At 35.3% G+C, this 14,037-nt stretch overlaps 1 protein-coding gene across 4 annotated transcripts in view; it reads left to right on the top strand.

Annotated features, from left to right (window-relative positions):
- The window catches only part of LOC121374256 (putative methyltransferase NSUN7), a 54,346-nt gene that overhangs the window by 22,599 nt on the left and 17,710 nt on the right, over positions 1–14,037 (top strand). For all 4 annotated transcript variants that reach the window (XM_041501280.1, XM_041501281.1, XM_041501282.1 and 1 more), the window contains exons 3-8: positions 2,226–2,284; positions 6,704–6,987; positions 8,260–8,446; positions 9,585–9,795; positions 10,867–11,010; positions 12,750–12,851. In XM_041501280.1, coding sequence (XP_041357214.1) covers positions 2,226–2,284; positions 6,704–6,987; positions 8,260–8,446; positions 9,585–9,795; positions 10,867–11,010; positions 12,750–12,851 — 987 coding nt within the window. The remainder of the gene's footprint in view (positions 1–2,225; positions 2,285–6,703; positions 6,988–8,259; positions 8,447–9,584; positions 9,796–10,866; positions 11,011–12,749; positions 12,852–14,037) is intronic.

The raw sequence follows: 14,037 nt of genomic DNA, 5'->3' as shown, positions 1-14,037 counted from the left end.
AAATTCACTATGGCAATCATGCAGAAATGCCGGTACAAAAAAAGCAGTTGCAAAATTGATCTATGATAGCATTTTCATCATTATTTGGTATTTACTTCGTTAGTATTTGTTCTAACTTTCATGTCATCATATAATCTAAATTTGATGGTGCTATTTGGTGTATTATATATATCAGCTAATAATGTCCTTTACCATTTTAGGGGTTACAAATTATTTGATGCAGAACATTTTAATTTTCTTCAGCTATATGGTGACATGGGTCAACATCCACTACATGCTAATAACACTAGTGCCTACATGTTCCCAAGGTTACCATTAAACAAAGACTAACATAATGTCATGTTAATAATACGGGTACATGTTCTTTTTGTGTCCAGACAAGTGTCCAGACGACAGCATCCATCATTAACACATAATTACATTGTGTGTTAACCAACAAATACATACCAGATCCTGCCAATCAGAAATCACAGGCAGAACAAACTAAAAGAATAGACCAATTAATTAAGTAAACAGTCATTTTGTCAATTCAGTATACCACTGGTTCATGAACAAAACATGATATATCAATTTATTTTATTTTGTAGCCAGTTTGACAGTGGTGGTTTATTTTGTATAGGAAAATAATGTGTACTTATTTTTGGCTTACTGGGATGGATATTATTACGGAACATAGGGACCTATGCCTGTTTCGTCATTCTGCAAAAATCAACAAATTGGTATGTTTGTTTCTTCAGTTCTAAGAATGAATGAATGAATGAATGAATGTTTAACGACACCCCAGCACGAAAAATACATCGGCTATTGGGTGTCAAACTATGGTAATGCAAATAAATAAAGTGATGATCAACATCAATATAAAAATTCAAGGTTTAAACAAAAACAGTGTAAAGAACTGTGCAAAAATACAAATACAAATATCACAGAATTTTACGGACACCGAATCTTACTCTAAACTTCAATTTGTGCGGTATTGGCCATTCTCAAAGAGAATGTTACACCCCTGCACCACGGTGAGGTTACAGCACGCGCAGGGGTCAGTTCTAAGAGTAATACCTGATGTGATGCGTTAAGTATTACGTAACTACCGGCTCACCATGCAGATAGATAGATAACAATTTAAAGTGTCCATATACCACTAGGGTTTCGAACACGCCCATCCAGAGTCCGACCTCCGATAAGATCGGTGGCCTGACTCGGGTTGAGGGGAGGATAGAGTTGAAAATGGGCAGAATTTTGAAAATAGCTATTAGTAAAAAAGTTAATAGAATTAAAAAAAAAAAAAATTAAATAAAAAGTTACAAGCCAAAAAAAATAAGAATTGACTGCTCGGCCGAATATTTATATAATTTGGAGCATTTTAGATGGACAGTCCAAAAATAAATAAGAGAAAGAAGAAAGGATTGGACTATTTAATAATATTAAAAAAAGAATAATTTCGACATATAATTTTGAACGGAGGTCTAAAAGTTTAAAGTCCGATCTATATGGTCCGGGCTGGGGGGTGGTGGGAAGAGTTTAAGGTTGGCGGAATTTGGAATACAAATTTAGTAGTTAGGTCAAAGACCTAAAGCTAAAATGAGCTCATTCATACAACTCGTGCACCATGCAGAGGGCAGATTTAGTGGAATGGAACAAAATGGCTGCGCCCTGTTATATATAATAGCCCTCACATATAACAAAATACTTGTTGATATTAAGCAATAATGTGCATTAAATATCATTGAATATACACATCAGTTCAAAAGCCTTGCCCAGTCATCCCTTTAATCACATTAAATTTCTTTGTTGTGCTCCCTTTTGTTTTGGGGCAGGATGTAGCACAGTGGTAAAGCGTTCGCTTGATGCGTGGTCGGTCTGGGATTGATTCTTGTCGGTGGGCCCATTGGGCTATTTCTCGCTCCAGCCAGTACACCATGACTGGTATATCAAAGGCTGTGGTATGTGCTGTACTGTCTGTGGGATGGTGCATATAAAAGATCCCTTGCTGCTAATCAAAAAGTGTAGCCCAGAAAGTGGCGACAGCGGGTTTCCTCTTTCAATATCTGTGTGGTCCTTAACCATATGTTCGACGCCATATAACTAAATAAAATGTGTTCAGTGCGTCGTTAAATAAAACATTTCGTTACCCCATATATTTTAATGTTTCTGTTTGTGTATTTCAGGACTTTCAAATTCAAAGGCTATTCATTTTTATTAACATTTCTCCTTCTTGTTTTCTTCAGATCAGACAATACTAGACCAAATAACAGAAGAAGTGGCATTCTTTTCATATTATCCTGAGGTATGTGTTAATGCAAGTTCACACAAGTTCAAGAGCTAATATACTCTATGTAATGACATCTCCTTCACTCTTGTAGATATCTTGTTGATATCTTGTTAAAGATGTAAACAAATTTGCCAGTGACCATAGGAAAGTAACACACATATAAGGGATCTGGATCAAGTGCACGTTATGGGTTCAGTCCACCTTAAAAAATGTTAAAATATATTTTTCAAAATTATGTTTGTGAGAACCTGACCCTACCTATAAAAAAAGAAAAAAGGACCAACCCTATTATTTATTTTTTTAAAGCAATTTAAAAAATTATTAATGTGTAGGTTAAAAAAGTGTTACATAAGCTTTTATCTGGATGTGTAGGGTGAATTTAGTTTAAAAAAAAAAAAAAGATGACCTATACCGTACCTAATTTTTTAAAGAATATTTTGTTAGCCTAAGTAGACAAGTCCAGCCAGTGCACCACAATTGATATATCAAAGGCTGTGGTATGTGCTATACTGTCTGTGGTTTGGTGCATATAAAAGATCCCTTGCTACTAATGAAAAATGTAGTGGGTTTCCTCTCTTGAGACTAAGTATCAAATTTACGAAATGTATGACTTCCAATAGCCGATGATTAATCAAATCAATGTGCTCTAGTGATGTCGTTAAACAAAAGAAACTTTAACTTTTTAAAGGGACATTCCTGAGTTTGCTGCACTTTTTAAGATGTTATCGACTAACAAATACTTTTTAACAATTATAATTACATATCAAATATAAAAAAATTCTGCATAAAATATTAGTGGCTGTATATTAAATGTGTTTCTGATCGTTCTATGTTTGTACTAGGTTAAATTTCATTTTATTTCCAAAAAAATTATTTTATTGTACATACGAAATTATTTGAAGACAAAATCCAGTTTGGGCTTCTTACAAATATTAAGATAACCAGAAACACATTGAATATACAGACACTGATAATCTAAACAAGAAAATATATTTAATATGTAAGTTTAATTGTAGAAATATTTTTTTAGTCTGAAACATCTTACAATGGAGCAGACTCAGGAATGTCCCTTTAAGTGGTTGTGTCTGATACACTGGGTGTGACTGTAATACACTGAGAGTGAGTGTTATGTTTCTGAGGCTAACCGTTGAGCAGGTGACATTCTGCAGGTATCCTGATTGATGGGCTGCAGATATTAACTTGGATGTATTGGCTCGAAGCATTGATTGCCCTTAGATCTGTGATACGTTTAAATGCGGCCACTTGATCATTTGTGCTGTGGGCACTAAAAGTGTTTTGTTTAACAACACCACTAGAGCATATTGATTTCTTAATCATCGGCTATTGGATGTCAAACATTTTGGTAATTTTGACATAGTCTTAGACAGGAAACCTGCTACATGGCCATGGTATGTCCTGTCTGGAATGGTGCATATAAAAGAACCCTTGCTACTAACGGAAAAAGTAAGGGGTTTGCTCACAGAAACTGTGTCAGAATTACAAAATGTTTGACATCCAAAAGCAGATGATTAATAAATCAATGTACTCTAGTGGTGTCGTTAAACAAAAAAGGTTTTAACTCTTTTAAGTTCGATTGTCTTATTTTTTATTGTCTTATTTTATTTTGTTTATACTATAAGAAGTGTGACAGCAAAATCAAGTGACTGGATTATTCAGGAATTTGTTTTAGTTCTCTTATTTTCATTATATTATAATATTTACTATTATACAAAAGCACAAACACAACTGCTGTTTTAATAAACTTTACCATTTTTCACCTTTACCAGCTCACAAGTCATCCACTATGTTTTGTAATACATGTGCATTGATGCAGAGAATAGTAAAGAAAATGTCTATTAATTGACCGTTTATGGCAATTTACGTTAATGGATTTTTACCTGGCCAAGGCTAATGACAGCCAGGTACTATAACGGTGGTAAAATTACATCAAGGTGAAAGGACGGTGTGGTGAAAGAGATTCAAAAGACTTTGGGTCCAATTGTTGAACAGCATCAACTAATGTACAGAAGTGCGTTTACATTAATTTCAGATTTGTTTTACAAACCATTTTCTGTCGGAGTAACAGAAAATTATGAGTATACCTTGTAAACCAGTTCTCAAAATGTGTACCACATTATACAACATACACTGCTTTTTATATTGTAATACACCAACAAACTGGCAATGTCACCCAACCCTACAAAGCACATGTGAGAGGCATAATTAGGAGGCTGAGGGAGGAAAGAAATGGTTTATTTAACGACGCACTCAACACATTTTATTTACGGTTATATGGCGTCAGACATATGGTTAAGGACCACACAGATATTGAGAGGAAACCCGCTGTCGCCACTTCATGGGCAGCTACTCTTTTTGATTAGTAGCAAGGGATCTTTTATATGCACCATCCCACAGACAGAGTAGTACATACCACGGCCTTTGATATGCTAGTCGTGGTGCACTGGCTGGAACAAGAAATAGCCCAATGGGCCCACCGACGGGGATCCATCACAGACCAACTGTGCATCAAGCAAGATCTTTACCACTGGGCTACGTCCAGGAGGCTGAGGATGCCTAGTGACTTGCTGGGTGTATACCATCAAATCAAATCCCACAGAGGAGTTGGACCAGGGTTTCTGTCTGAGGGTAAAACGGGTGTGGCACCATAACCAAATTTTTGGGCAGATTAATTTTTTTGTGTTAACTTTTTGACAAAATTAATTACTCTTATCATTACTGTATGATTTTCTTAACCCTAACCCTAAACTTAACCCATTTTCCTTTTGAAGGAGGCCCCCCATACCCCCCTGTTGACTGTGATTGCATTTACTTCCATAGTGCCATACCCAAAAATTTCTTTGTGGCAGAAACACCAAGGACCATAGTAACATAATGAATTATGTGGCTAAAACTCCTACATGCAGCGTATCAATCAACATAAAAACCATGAATATAAATACTACCACCCCTCACACTTGTGAATCAGAAAAAAATTGGGGGTTAAGCTGCTCATTTCAGAAATAACGGGTAGAGTCTGTGACTATCCTAGTCCCGCACAAAAAATTGTCATGCTATTTTTAGTAGAGCCCTGCTCATGTTTCAAGCACAATGGTAGTTAGTACATTGACATTAAGGTCGACGACAGTTACTTTTCACACCCTTGTTTTGGCTTCATACACAGTAAATAAAACATATCCAATGGTAATTTTTTTAAATGATATATTTGACAAAAGGTACTTTTTATTTCTTTTATCATTTGAAACTTAAAATTAATATTTTGTCCAGAATTATGAAAAATAACAAAATACCAACCTGTAAACAACGTTGTCCGCTTGTTATAGAAATTTGACAGGGGTCAAGGTTAGTAGACCAGTTTTTATTTTAAAGTGGCGAAGCATTGTAATAATATAGGTAATTTTGAATTTGAATTATGTCAGTATTCCAGTGACGTCACTTGGAATCGCCTTACAATAACCATACACTGGGTACATGACGTTTCCATTTTAAGAATGCTGGAAAAATTCCAATGCAAACTTGCTATTGAAATTTTTTTGTTTGAACATTACTAATGCATCTGAATGTGTTTGAAGAAAATCTTGTGATTAAAAAATTGTACCTTTTACGAAATATGGATTTCAAGTGAAATAAGGTAAGATATGCTATATTTATTGTGTACGAACCCAAAACAAGGGTGCGAAAAGTGACTGTCATCGACCTTAGTTCAAATTAAATTACAGGAATTTACTGGCCAGATGAACCAACAAACACTGTCACATTTATCACCAATGGCAGGACTGGTAGTCTCAGCTGTGGGATGAAAAGTTGTGTGCACCTCATACCAGATGACTCAGCCAGATGTTATTTGGTTTAGTATTACCTAAAAGACTGTTTTTGGGTGTTTTTTTTAATGCAGTTAACATTAATTAGTATGTTAGGATAAAATAGGAGGGAAACCCATGGTTCGTACGGAGTCTGGAAAACCTTGAAAAGTATGGAATTTTGAAAATCCATTTTCCAGACCTGGAAAAAGTATGGAAAAATACCTTTTTTGTGTGTTGGCTTGGAAAAGGTATGGAAATTTGTCTTTAGGAATCATGTAGAAAACCTGCGGAATCTGACAACGTTTTCCGATCGCGGCACTAACGTACATTTGGGAAATCAAGACTAACAATTTCCGACATTTACCGAAGATTTGAAGTATGCACTTGCAATGAGTCTTGAAAAATATTTTTTTAAATTGGAAAAAATCTGGAAAAGGTCTGGAATTTTTTTGTTTCCAAGGTGTATGAACACTGGAAACCAGTCCAACCATTTACGAGATCTTGTCCTTTGGAACCCACCACTTATTTTAGCTTTTTTTTTTAAACCTTTTCAAGCTGGGTTTTTTCTTTCTTCAAATGTTATTCTCATCCCCGATACTTTGTGAAACTTCAGCTTCAGGGTGACCAGGATCTGGTGTTGGTGATGCTGTGTGATTTCCAAAAGCGTAAGTTCCAGCCGCGGACTCCGATCGAAGATGAGGAGCTGGATGAAGTGTGCATGCAGGTGGAGGAGGCCATCCTCAACATCCGTGTCAAGCTGGACGCGTGTCTGGCACGACACCGGATCAAGGCGTCTGCCCCTTGTATCGAGTGTCTGCTGCCCGAGAGCATCCGCCAGCAGGGCGAGAAGAACTACAAGATGCCCGTGTACATGTGGGTGAACCAGCTCAAGAGCAAGTGAGTGTCATAGTTACTGGGACCAGGGCCCGTACTTATAAAACTTAAAGTCTAGACTTTAATAAAGTCCAGGTTTTAACGTAATGCTATTTGAATGGCGTTGCCATGACGTTAAAGTCTAGACTTTAAGGTTTATAAGCACGGGGCCAGGGGCTCATTTTACAAAACATTGTAAAGTTATGTCTGCAACTAGCAGTTATACCGGCCATATACGTTTTTACGTGTTCGGATCTATTTCACGCAGAACTTTACATCATGCATTACAGAAGATAGAGCATTTTAAGGACCAAAAACATTTGAAATATGTATATTTCAAACTATATATTATTTTTCTATTGGTAGTAATAAGAATTGTGGTCTAGTCATAAATTTATGTTTACATGTAAAATTAGGCTTACAATGTTTTGTGAAATTGGGCCCAGTCCTTTTGTAGATGGTTTTCGTGCTTTTTTGTTTTCCTGTGAGAAATTCAGGTGTATCTGGAAATATAGAGTTTAAATGAAGTGGTATTTTTGTTTGATAACCAAGGTGGAATGTTGCAGTCATTCGGAGAAACTGATAGCTGATTTTGATAATAAATTTGAATAAATTTGAAAATCATGAAATACAATGGAGCCTGCCTAAACTGTATCACCTAGGAACCTCAAGATTTATCTGGTTTAGAGAGGGATCCAGTATATCCAGGGTATATTTTGGTGACCATTTTGTTCATATTCTTTATGAAAAAAAATTCAGAAATATAAATACAAAGTTTCAAAACAAGAACCTGTAGAATGTACAGTGTATTAATAATTAAAAGTTATGCTTGTGTAAACACACAACAACAATAATACACTTTGTAAGCATATGTGTACAGGGCTTCTAGATTATGGTAGCCCCACTCCCATGACTAGGGCTAGTAAATAACTACTATTGCCATACCCAACAGCTAGTGAATTTGTTTTGTCAAATGTTGCAGTTAAGTCTATTTTTTAAATATAAATATTCTAACCCTACAGCCCCACCCCATTCCCCAATGTTAATGTTTTTAAGATATATCTCACTCTTTAGATGACATCTGATTTTTACTGTTCTTTAGTAAAATTGTATTAACTTAAAGTAAAGTAGGGTTAATGAATTTTTAATTATGGCTAGTAAATGTTTAAAAATCACTGATCCCATTGCTAGTGGATTTTATAAAAATTCTAGAAGTTCTGATGTATAATATATAAAAGACAATACTTTAACTTCAGGCTTTGAATCTGATGTGAGTGGTTTGCTTGTTGTTTTCAGTATGGAACAAGTCGTACAGATTCTGAAAGATGATGACTTTGTTGAAGTCCCTCGATCTGACATGGATCTGTCTGGAAAAGAGTTCATGCTGGACAATCACTGTGATGACCTGCTGGTCTTCCCAGCAGACTTACAGAAAGAACTCCGCAAACACCGTCTCATTGAGTCCGGCAAGGCTGTCTTGCAGGTAATAACACTCGTGTCAGTTGTTTGAGGGTGGGTTAGGTGTTGGGGAGATCGTTACGCGACCATCACTTTGATGACCTGCTGGTCTTCCCAACAGATCTACAGCAGGATCTGTACAGACACCCTCTCATCAAATCTGGCAAGGCTGTCCTACAGGTAGTAACACTCATGTCCAGTTTTTAAGGGTGGGTTAGGTGTTGAGGGCATTGTTACATCACCATCACTGTGATGACTTGCTAGTCTTCCCAACAGACCTACAGCAGGATCTGTGCAGACACTGTCTTAATGAGTCCGGCAAGGCTGTCCTGCAGGTAATAACACATGTCAGTTGTTTGAGAGTTAGGTGTTGAGGAGATTGTTACATGACAATCACTGTGATGACCTGCTGGTCTTCAAATCAGACTCACAGTAGTAACACAATACTCATGTCCAGTTTTTAAGGGTGGGTTAGGTGTTGAGGGCATTGTTACATCACCATCACTGTGATGACCTGCTAGTCTTTCCAACAGACCTACAGCAGGATCTGCACAGACACTCTCCTCATTGAGTCCAACACGGCTGTCCTACAGGTAGTAACACTCATGTCATTTGTTTAAGGATTAGGTAGTGAGGGCATTGTTACATAAATATATTCCCATTATCAGATTTTGAAAATAGTCATATCTATATTTCTCAAGATATGAATTTAAAATTATGTCATGTAGAACTAGTTGAAGTTTGTTTTGGTGTTATGACACCACTAGATCACATTGATTAATTAATCACCGGCTATTGGATGTTAAACATTTGGTAATTCTAACATATAGACTTCAAAGGAAACCTTTTACATTTTTTTCATTAGCAGCAAGAGATCTTTTATATGCACTATCCCACAGACAGGGCTTTACATACCTTGCACTTTGATATACTAGACATGGGGCACTGTTTTGGATAGAAAAGCCCATCTGCTGAAAGGGTTTGATCCTACAATCCCAGCACCTCAGGTGAGCGCTTTATTGACTGAGTTAATTCCTTCTCCACCATATTACAATTTTGTCAGCCTTCATATATCTCTGGCTCTCAAGATAACAGAAGTTGAGATAACGGCATTTGACCGTGTACAGTAAGCATCCTGCTTATTTAGTTTATTCGTGTTTCAGGACAAATCTAGCTGCCTGGCTCCCCACTCTGCTAAACACCTGCTGAATGATGATGATGACATCATCCATGTTAACATCGGCTCGGGCCTGACAACGGTCCACCTGGCCAGTCTTCTGAGTAACACCAACAGTAACATATGGGCTTTTAGCTCCAACAACCCGTCAGAGGACTACCGCATACATCAAAACTTTGAATTTCTAGGAGCCAAAAGTAATTGGAATCCACTTTATGGCATATCAGTTTATAAAATAATTTAGTTATTTGCATATTATTTAGCTGTATACAGAATTATTAAATATACCATATTATTATATAACATTTAATGAAATATCTTAAAATATCAGAGAAATAAAAGTGTTATCAGTCACTCAGTGACAATAATACATTTTAGAGTGAAAAAAATTCTATTTCGCTCTAAAATGTGTTATCGTCACTGTAGACAGTGTTATCTTCACTGTAAGAAAGCCAGAACTATTTTGCTGCTGGCATTTTAAAAATAAAGCTAAATTGCCGAAAGTTATATAATAAATAGAAAATTTCATATTTTGGGGGGTCAAATAATATGATTTATATTTCATCTCATGAAGTTTGCAATCATATCACACTCGTTGTGCAAGCGCGACTCGTGAGATATGATTGCAAACTTCACTCGATGAGATATAAATTATATTTGACAAAAAACATGAAATATCCTCTATTGATCATATGGACTTAAAACCATACCATTTGGTTATTAGCATATAAAGTAATTGTTATATTGTACATAGCATTTTATACATTTACAGAATTTGTAACATCTTGCAGACAAAAGTATTTTTCACAACTGTATCCTCGCTACTAGAGATTGTGTTCGCTCACTCCAGATATCATTCCTACAGCACTTTGACATTCCAAAGTTTGAAAACTGTTCCTCTCTTCTTCTTTTTTTCTTCAGTAAAAAGCTCATTGGAACACCCTACTTTTTAATTCATTTTTGTTTGATGCCATTTTCATTTTTGCAAATATTAAACTAAATGTCTATAGTCCATCTCACAGGAAATACCTTTTTTTCATACTATGAAATTTACTACAAGTTATTTATTTCTGAGCCAATTGATTGTAAATTGGATACAAAAATAGTAGGTTTTTGTTATTTTCAAAACACTTTTACTTTTCATCTTACGTCAAACCAAACTGAAATTATGTACAAAAAAACATTTTACTAGAAGGATGGGACTATAGTTCTTTAATGAAGTATAGCATCTCTGAGTAAGTTATCTGTAATGTGTTTGTGTGTTTGAGGGGTGAAGCTGGTGGGTCAGAAGTTTCTGGACATTGATCCCGATGACCATCGCTTCAAACAGGTGCGAGCCGTCATGATCACAGCCGCGTGCAGCAAGTCTGCTGTGATGAACCCCGTCGAGTTCGTCATCAACGAGGGAGAAGGTACGTTTCAAATCTAGATCACTAGCAATCACAGTTATATAATTATTAGTCCCCTACCAGTCAAACAAAAGGACTCTAAAGTCGACACCAATCACTTTTCGAACCCTTGTTTTGGCTTCATAAACACAATAAATATAGCATATCTTACCGTAATTTCACTTGAAATCCATATTTCATAAAAATTAAAAAAATTTAATCACAAGATTTTCTTCAGACACATTCAAGTGCATTAGTAATGTTCAAACAAAAAAAATTCAATAGCAATTTTGCATTGGAATTTTTTTATCATTCTTAAAACAGAAACGTCATGTATCCAGTTTATGGTTATTTTAAGGAGATGCAAAGTGACGTCATTGGAATACTGATGTCATTCAAATTCACAATTAGCTATATTATTACAGTGCTTTGCCACATTAAAATAAAATCTGGTCTACTAACCTTGACCCCTGTCAAATTTCTGTAACAAGCAGACAACGCTGTTTAAAGGTTGGTATTTTTTTTTTGTTCATAATTCTGGACAAAATATTAATTTTCAGTTTTAAAAGATGAAAGAAATAAAAAGTACCTTTTGACAAATATATCATATAACAAAATTACTGTTGGATATGTTTTATTTATTGTGTACGAAGCCAAAACAAGGGTCCGAAAAGTGACTGTCATCGACCTGTTTGTCTGTCATATAGTATTCCAGACATCTTTTCACAATGTTGAAATTTGTACAGTTACAGAACACTTTCATATTGATTGGCCCATTTTCGACAGAGTTATGGCCATTGAACTTGGCAGATACAAAAATTTGTTGGATTTAGTAGGGAACATGTGAAGAGTTTCATCGCAAAATGCGATAAAGGCCATATTAAAAACCATTGTACGAACACCACTTAGACAATGTTCACACGTAGACAAACACAAGTTCAAATTCAGTTTTCAGCAAAACGCAATACGATTGTCTGAGAATATATCTCAGATTGCAGAGAAACTGGTGTAATGTTTATAGTGGTTTGGAATAAAACGTTTTTAGGATTGGGTTTGTATAGTGGCATTTATCGTGTTTTACGATGAAACTCTTCACGTATTGCTTCAGCAGTACTCTGAATGCTTGTTATTATGAGAAGTGTGGTGGTATTTCTTAAACAGATCTAAAGGTATCTGGCAGAATGTAAATCAGGAAAATAATGTGTTGTGATATTGTTGCATTGGGACAGGTACACACGATAATAAATATCGATGTACCATTATAAATAATAAATAAGTAAATTTACTTGTTTTATTTTAGTATGTCTGAAGCAAGCATTTTGTATTGCCCACACATTTTTTAATGCTGAGAACCAGTCACATAGCCCGCACTATCAGATTGTCCGCAGGGGGTATTTTTAGGTGTTTTAAAATGTATAGGCAATACACAGGAAATTAAGGTAGTTGTCCCAATGAATTCAACGTCGTTGTTCATACGCCTGTTTGGCTAACAGTGGCTTAAATGCTGAGTTAGCTGTACATAAAGACATTTAGTATCCACAATTATCAACGTTTTTCCAAACGCATATACTCTTATAATCATACTTTGTATGTTAAAAATGTTTATTTTGCACTAAATATTTTTTTTATTGGCATTCTTTTTGGTTAAAAAGTACTTTCTTTCATTAATACTCTCTCCACTACATAGGGTTTGTAAAGTTGTGTAAATGTTGATAACAGTGAATTGCCCCTTATATACATGTGTATACATACATATTTTGCAGATATGAATATTTTGAAAGATTTGTCGTCTGATGAAACTAACAAGTCTATGCTGTCAGAATTGGTATCAAACCACAGTGCTTTATTGCGGCATGCTCTTAAGAGTAAGTATGTAAAAGAAAAAAAAAAAAAAAAAAAGTTTTGTTAAAAGTTTAGTTTATGTTACTCAAGAATATACGATTAACTGCCATAGGCGTAGGATAGGGTCTTCCATTTTCGTAGGAGGGGCAGGCTGGCTTTTGCCCTAATTAACCAATAGTGCCCGAATCTGGATAACATTCATATTAGCATTACTACCAAACAGCTATATAGGATTGCAGATGAATTACTACACATTTTTACATGGATTACAACTGATTTTGAGGGTAGAATGATAGAAATACATGGTAAAAAGGTCTCAGATAAGCACATTTTGCATGAATATCTGTATAATATTTGCCCGAATTTGAGGTTTTGCTCCAGCACAAAGGGGACAGTTGTCCCCTCCCCCCCCCCCTGTCTGCCCGAATCTGGATAACATTCATATTAGCATTACTACCAAACAGCTATATAGGGTTGCAAATGAATTACTACACATTTTTACATGGATTACAACTGATTTTGAGGGTAGAATGATAGAAATACATGGTAAAAAGGTCTCAGATAAGCACATTTTGCATGAATATCTGTATAATTTTTTCCCGAATTTGAGGTTTTGCTCCAGCACAAAGGGGACAGTTGCCCCCCCCCCACCCCCTGTCTCGTATACTTATGTTAACTGCAATAAATAATGTGATAATTTAAGTAGGTATTATTAGCTATAAACTAGTACAACAATATTCATACAATATATAGAGGATTCATCATGAGTTTTCTTAATACGGAAAATATCATTTGAGTCTATGCTAACCGGTATTTGTCGAGGCTCTGCCGAAACAAATACCTATTGGCTAGACAAGGTTGATATTTCTATTGATCCTATAATACTTCTAAAATAACATATTAATTTATTATTTAGTAAATCACAGTACAAAAGTCGCCTCCTTTGATAAATATGACATCATCATGAGTAGCACAAATGTAGTTTGACATGACACATTTTAAACAAATGTTATATAAATGTTAAACCCAGGTATACAAGTTTTGTTGGCTTGTAAACAAATGACCCATTAAGTGGGTTAATAATGATAAATATCAAATGGGTTTATGACATAGATATTATGGTAAGTTACAGGATAAAATCATAAATAAAATATGTATCATTAATTACAATTGTACAACTCAGATATATAATTAATAAATTAAAAAAAA

Source organism: Gigantopelta aegis, chromosome 6 (genome assembly GCF_016097555.1).
Source record: "Gigantopelta aegis isolate Gae_Host chromosome 6, Gae_host_genome, whole genome shotgun sequence".
Taxonomy (NCBI): Eukaryota; Metazoa; Mollusca; class Gastropoda; order Neomphalida; family Peltospiridae; genus Gigantopelta; species Gigantopelta aegis.
Note: the sequence above shows the minus strand (reverse complement) of the source record. Positions and strands in the feature narration are given on the sequence as shown.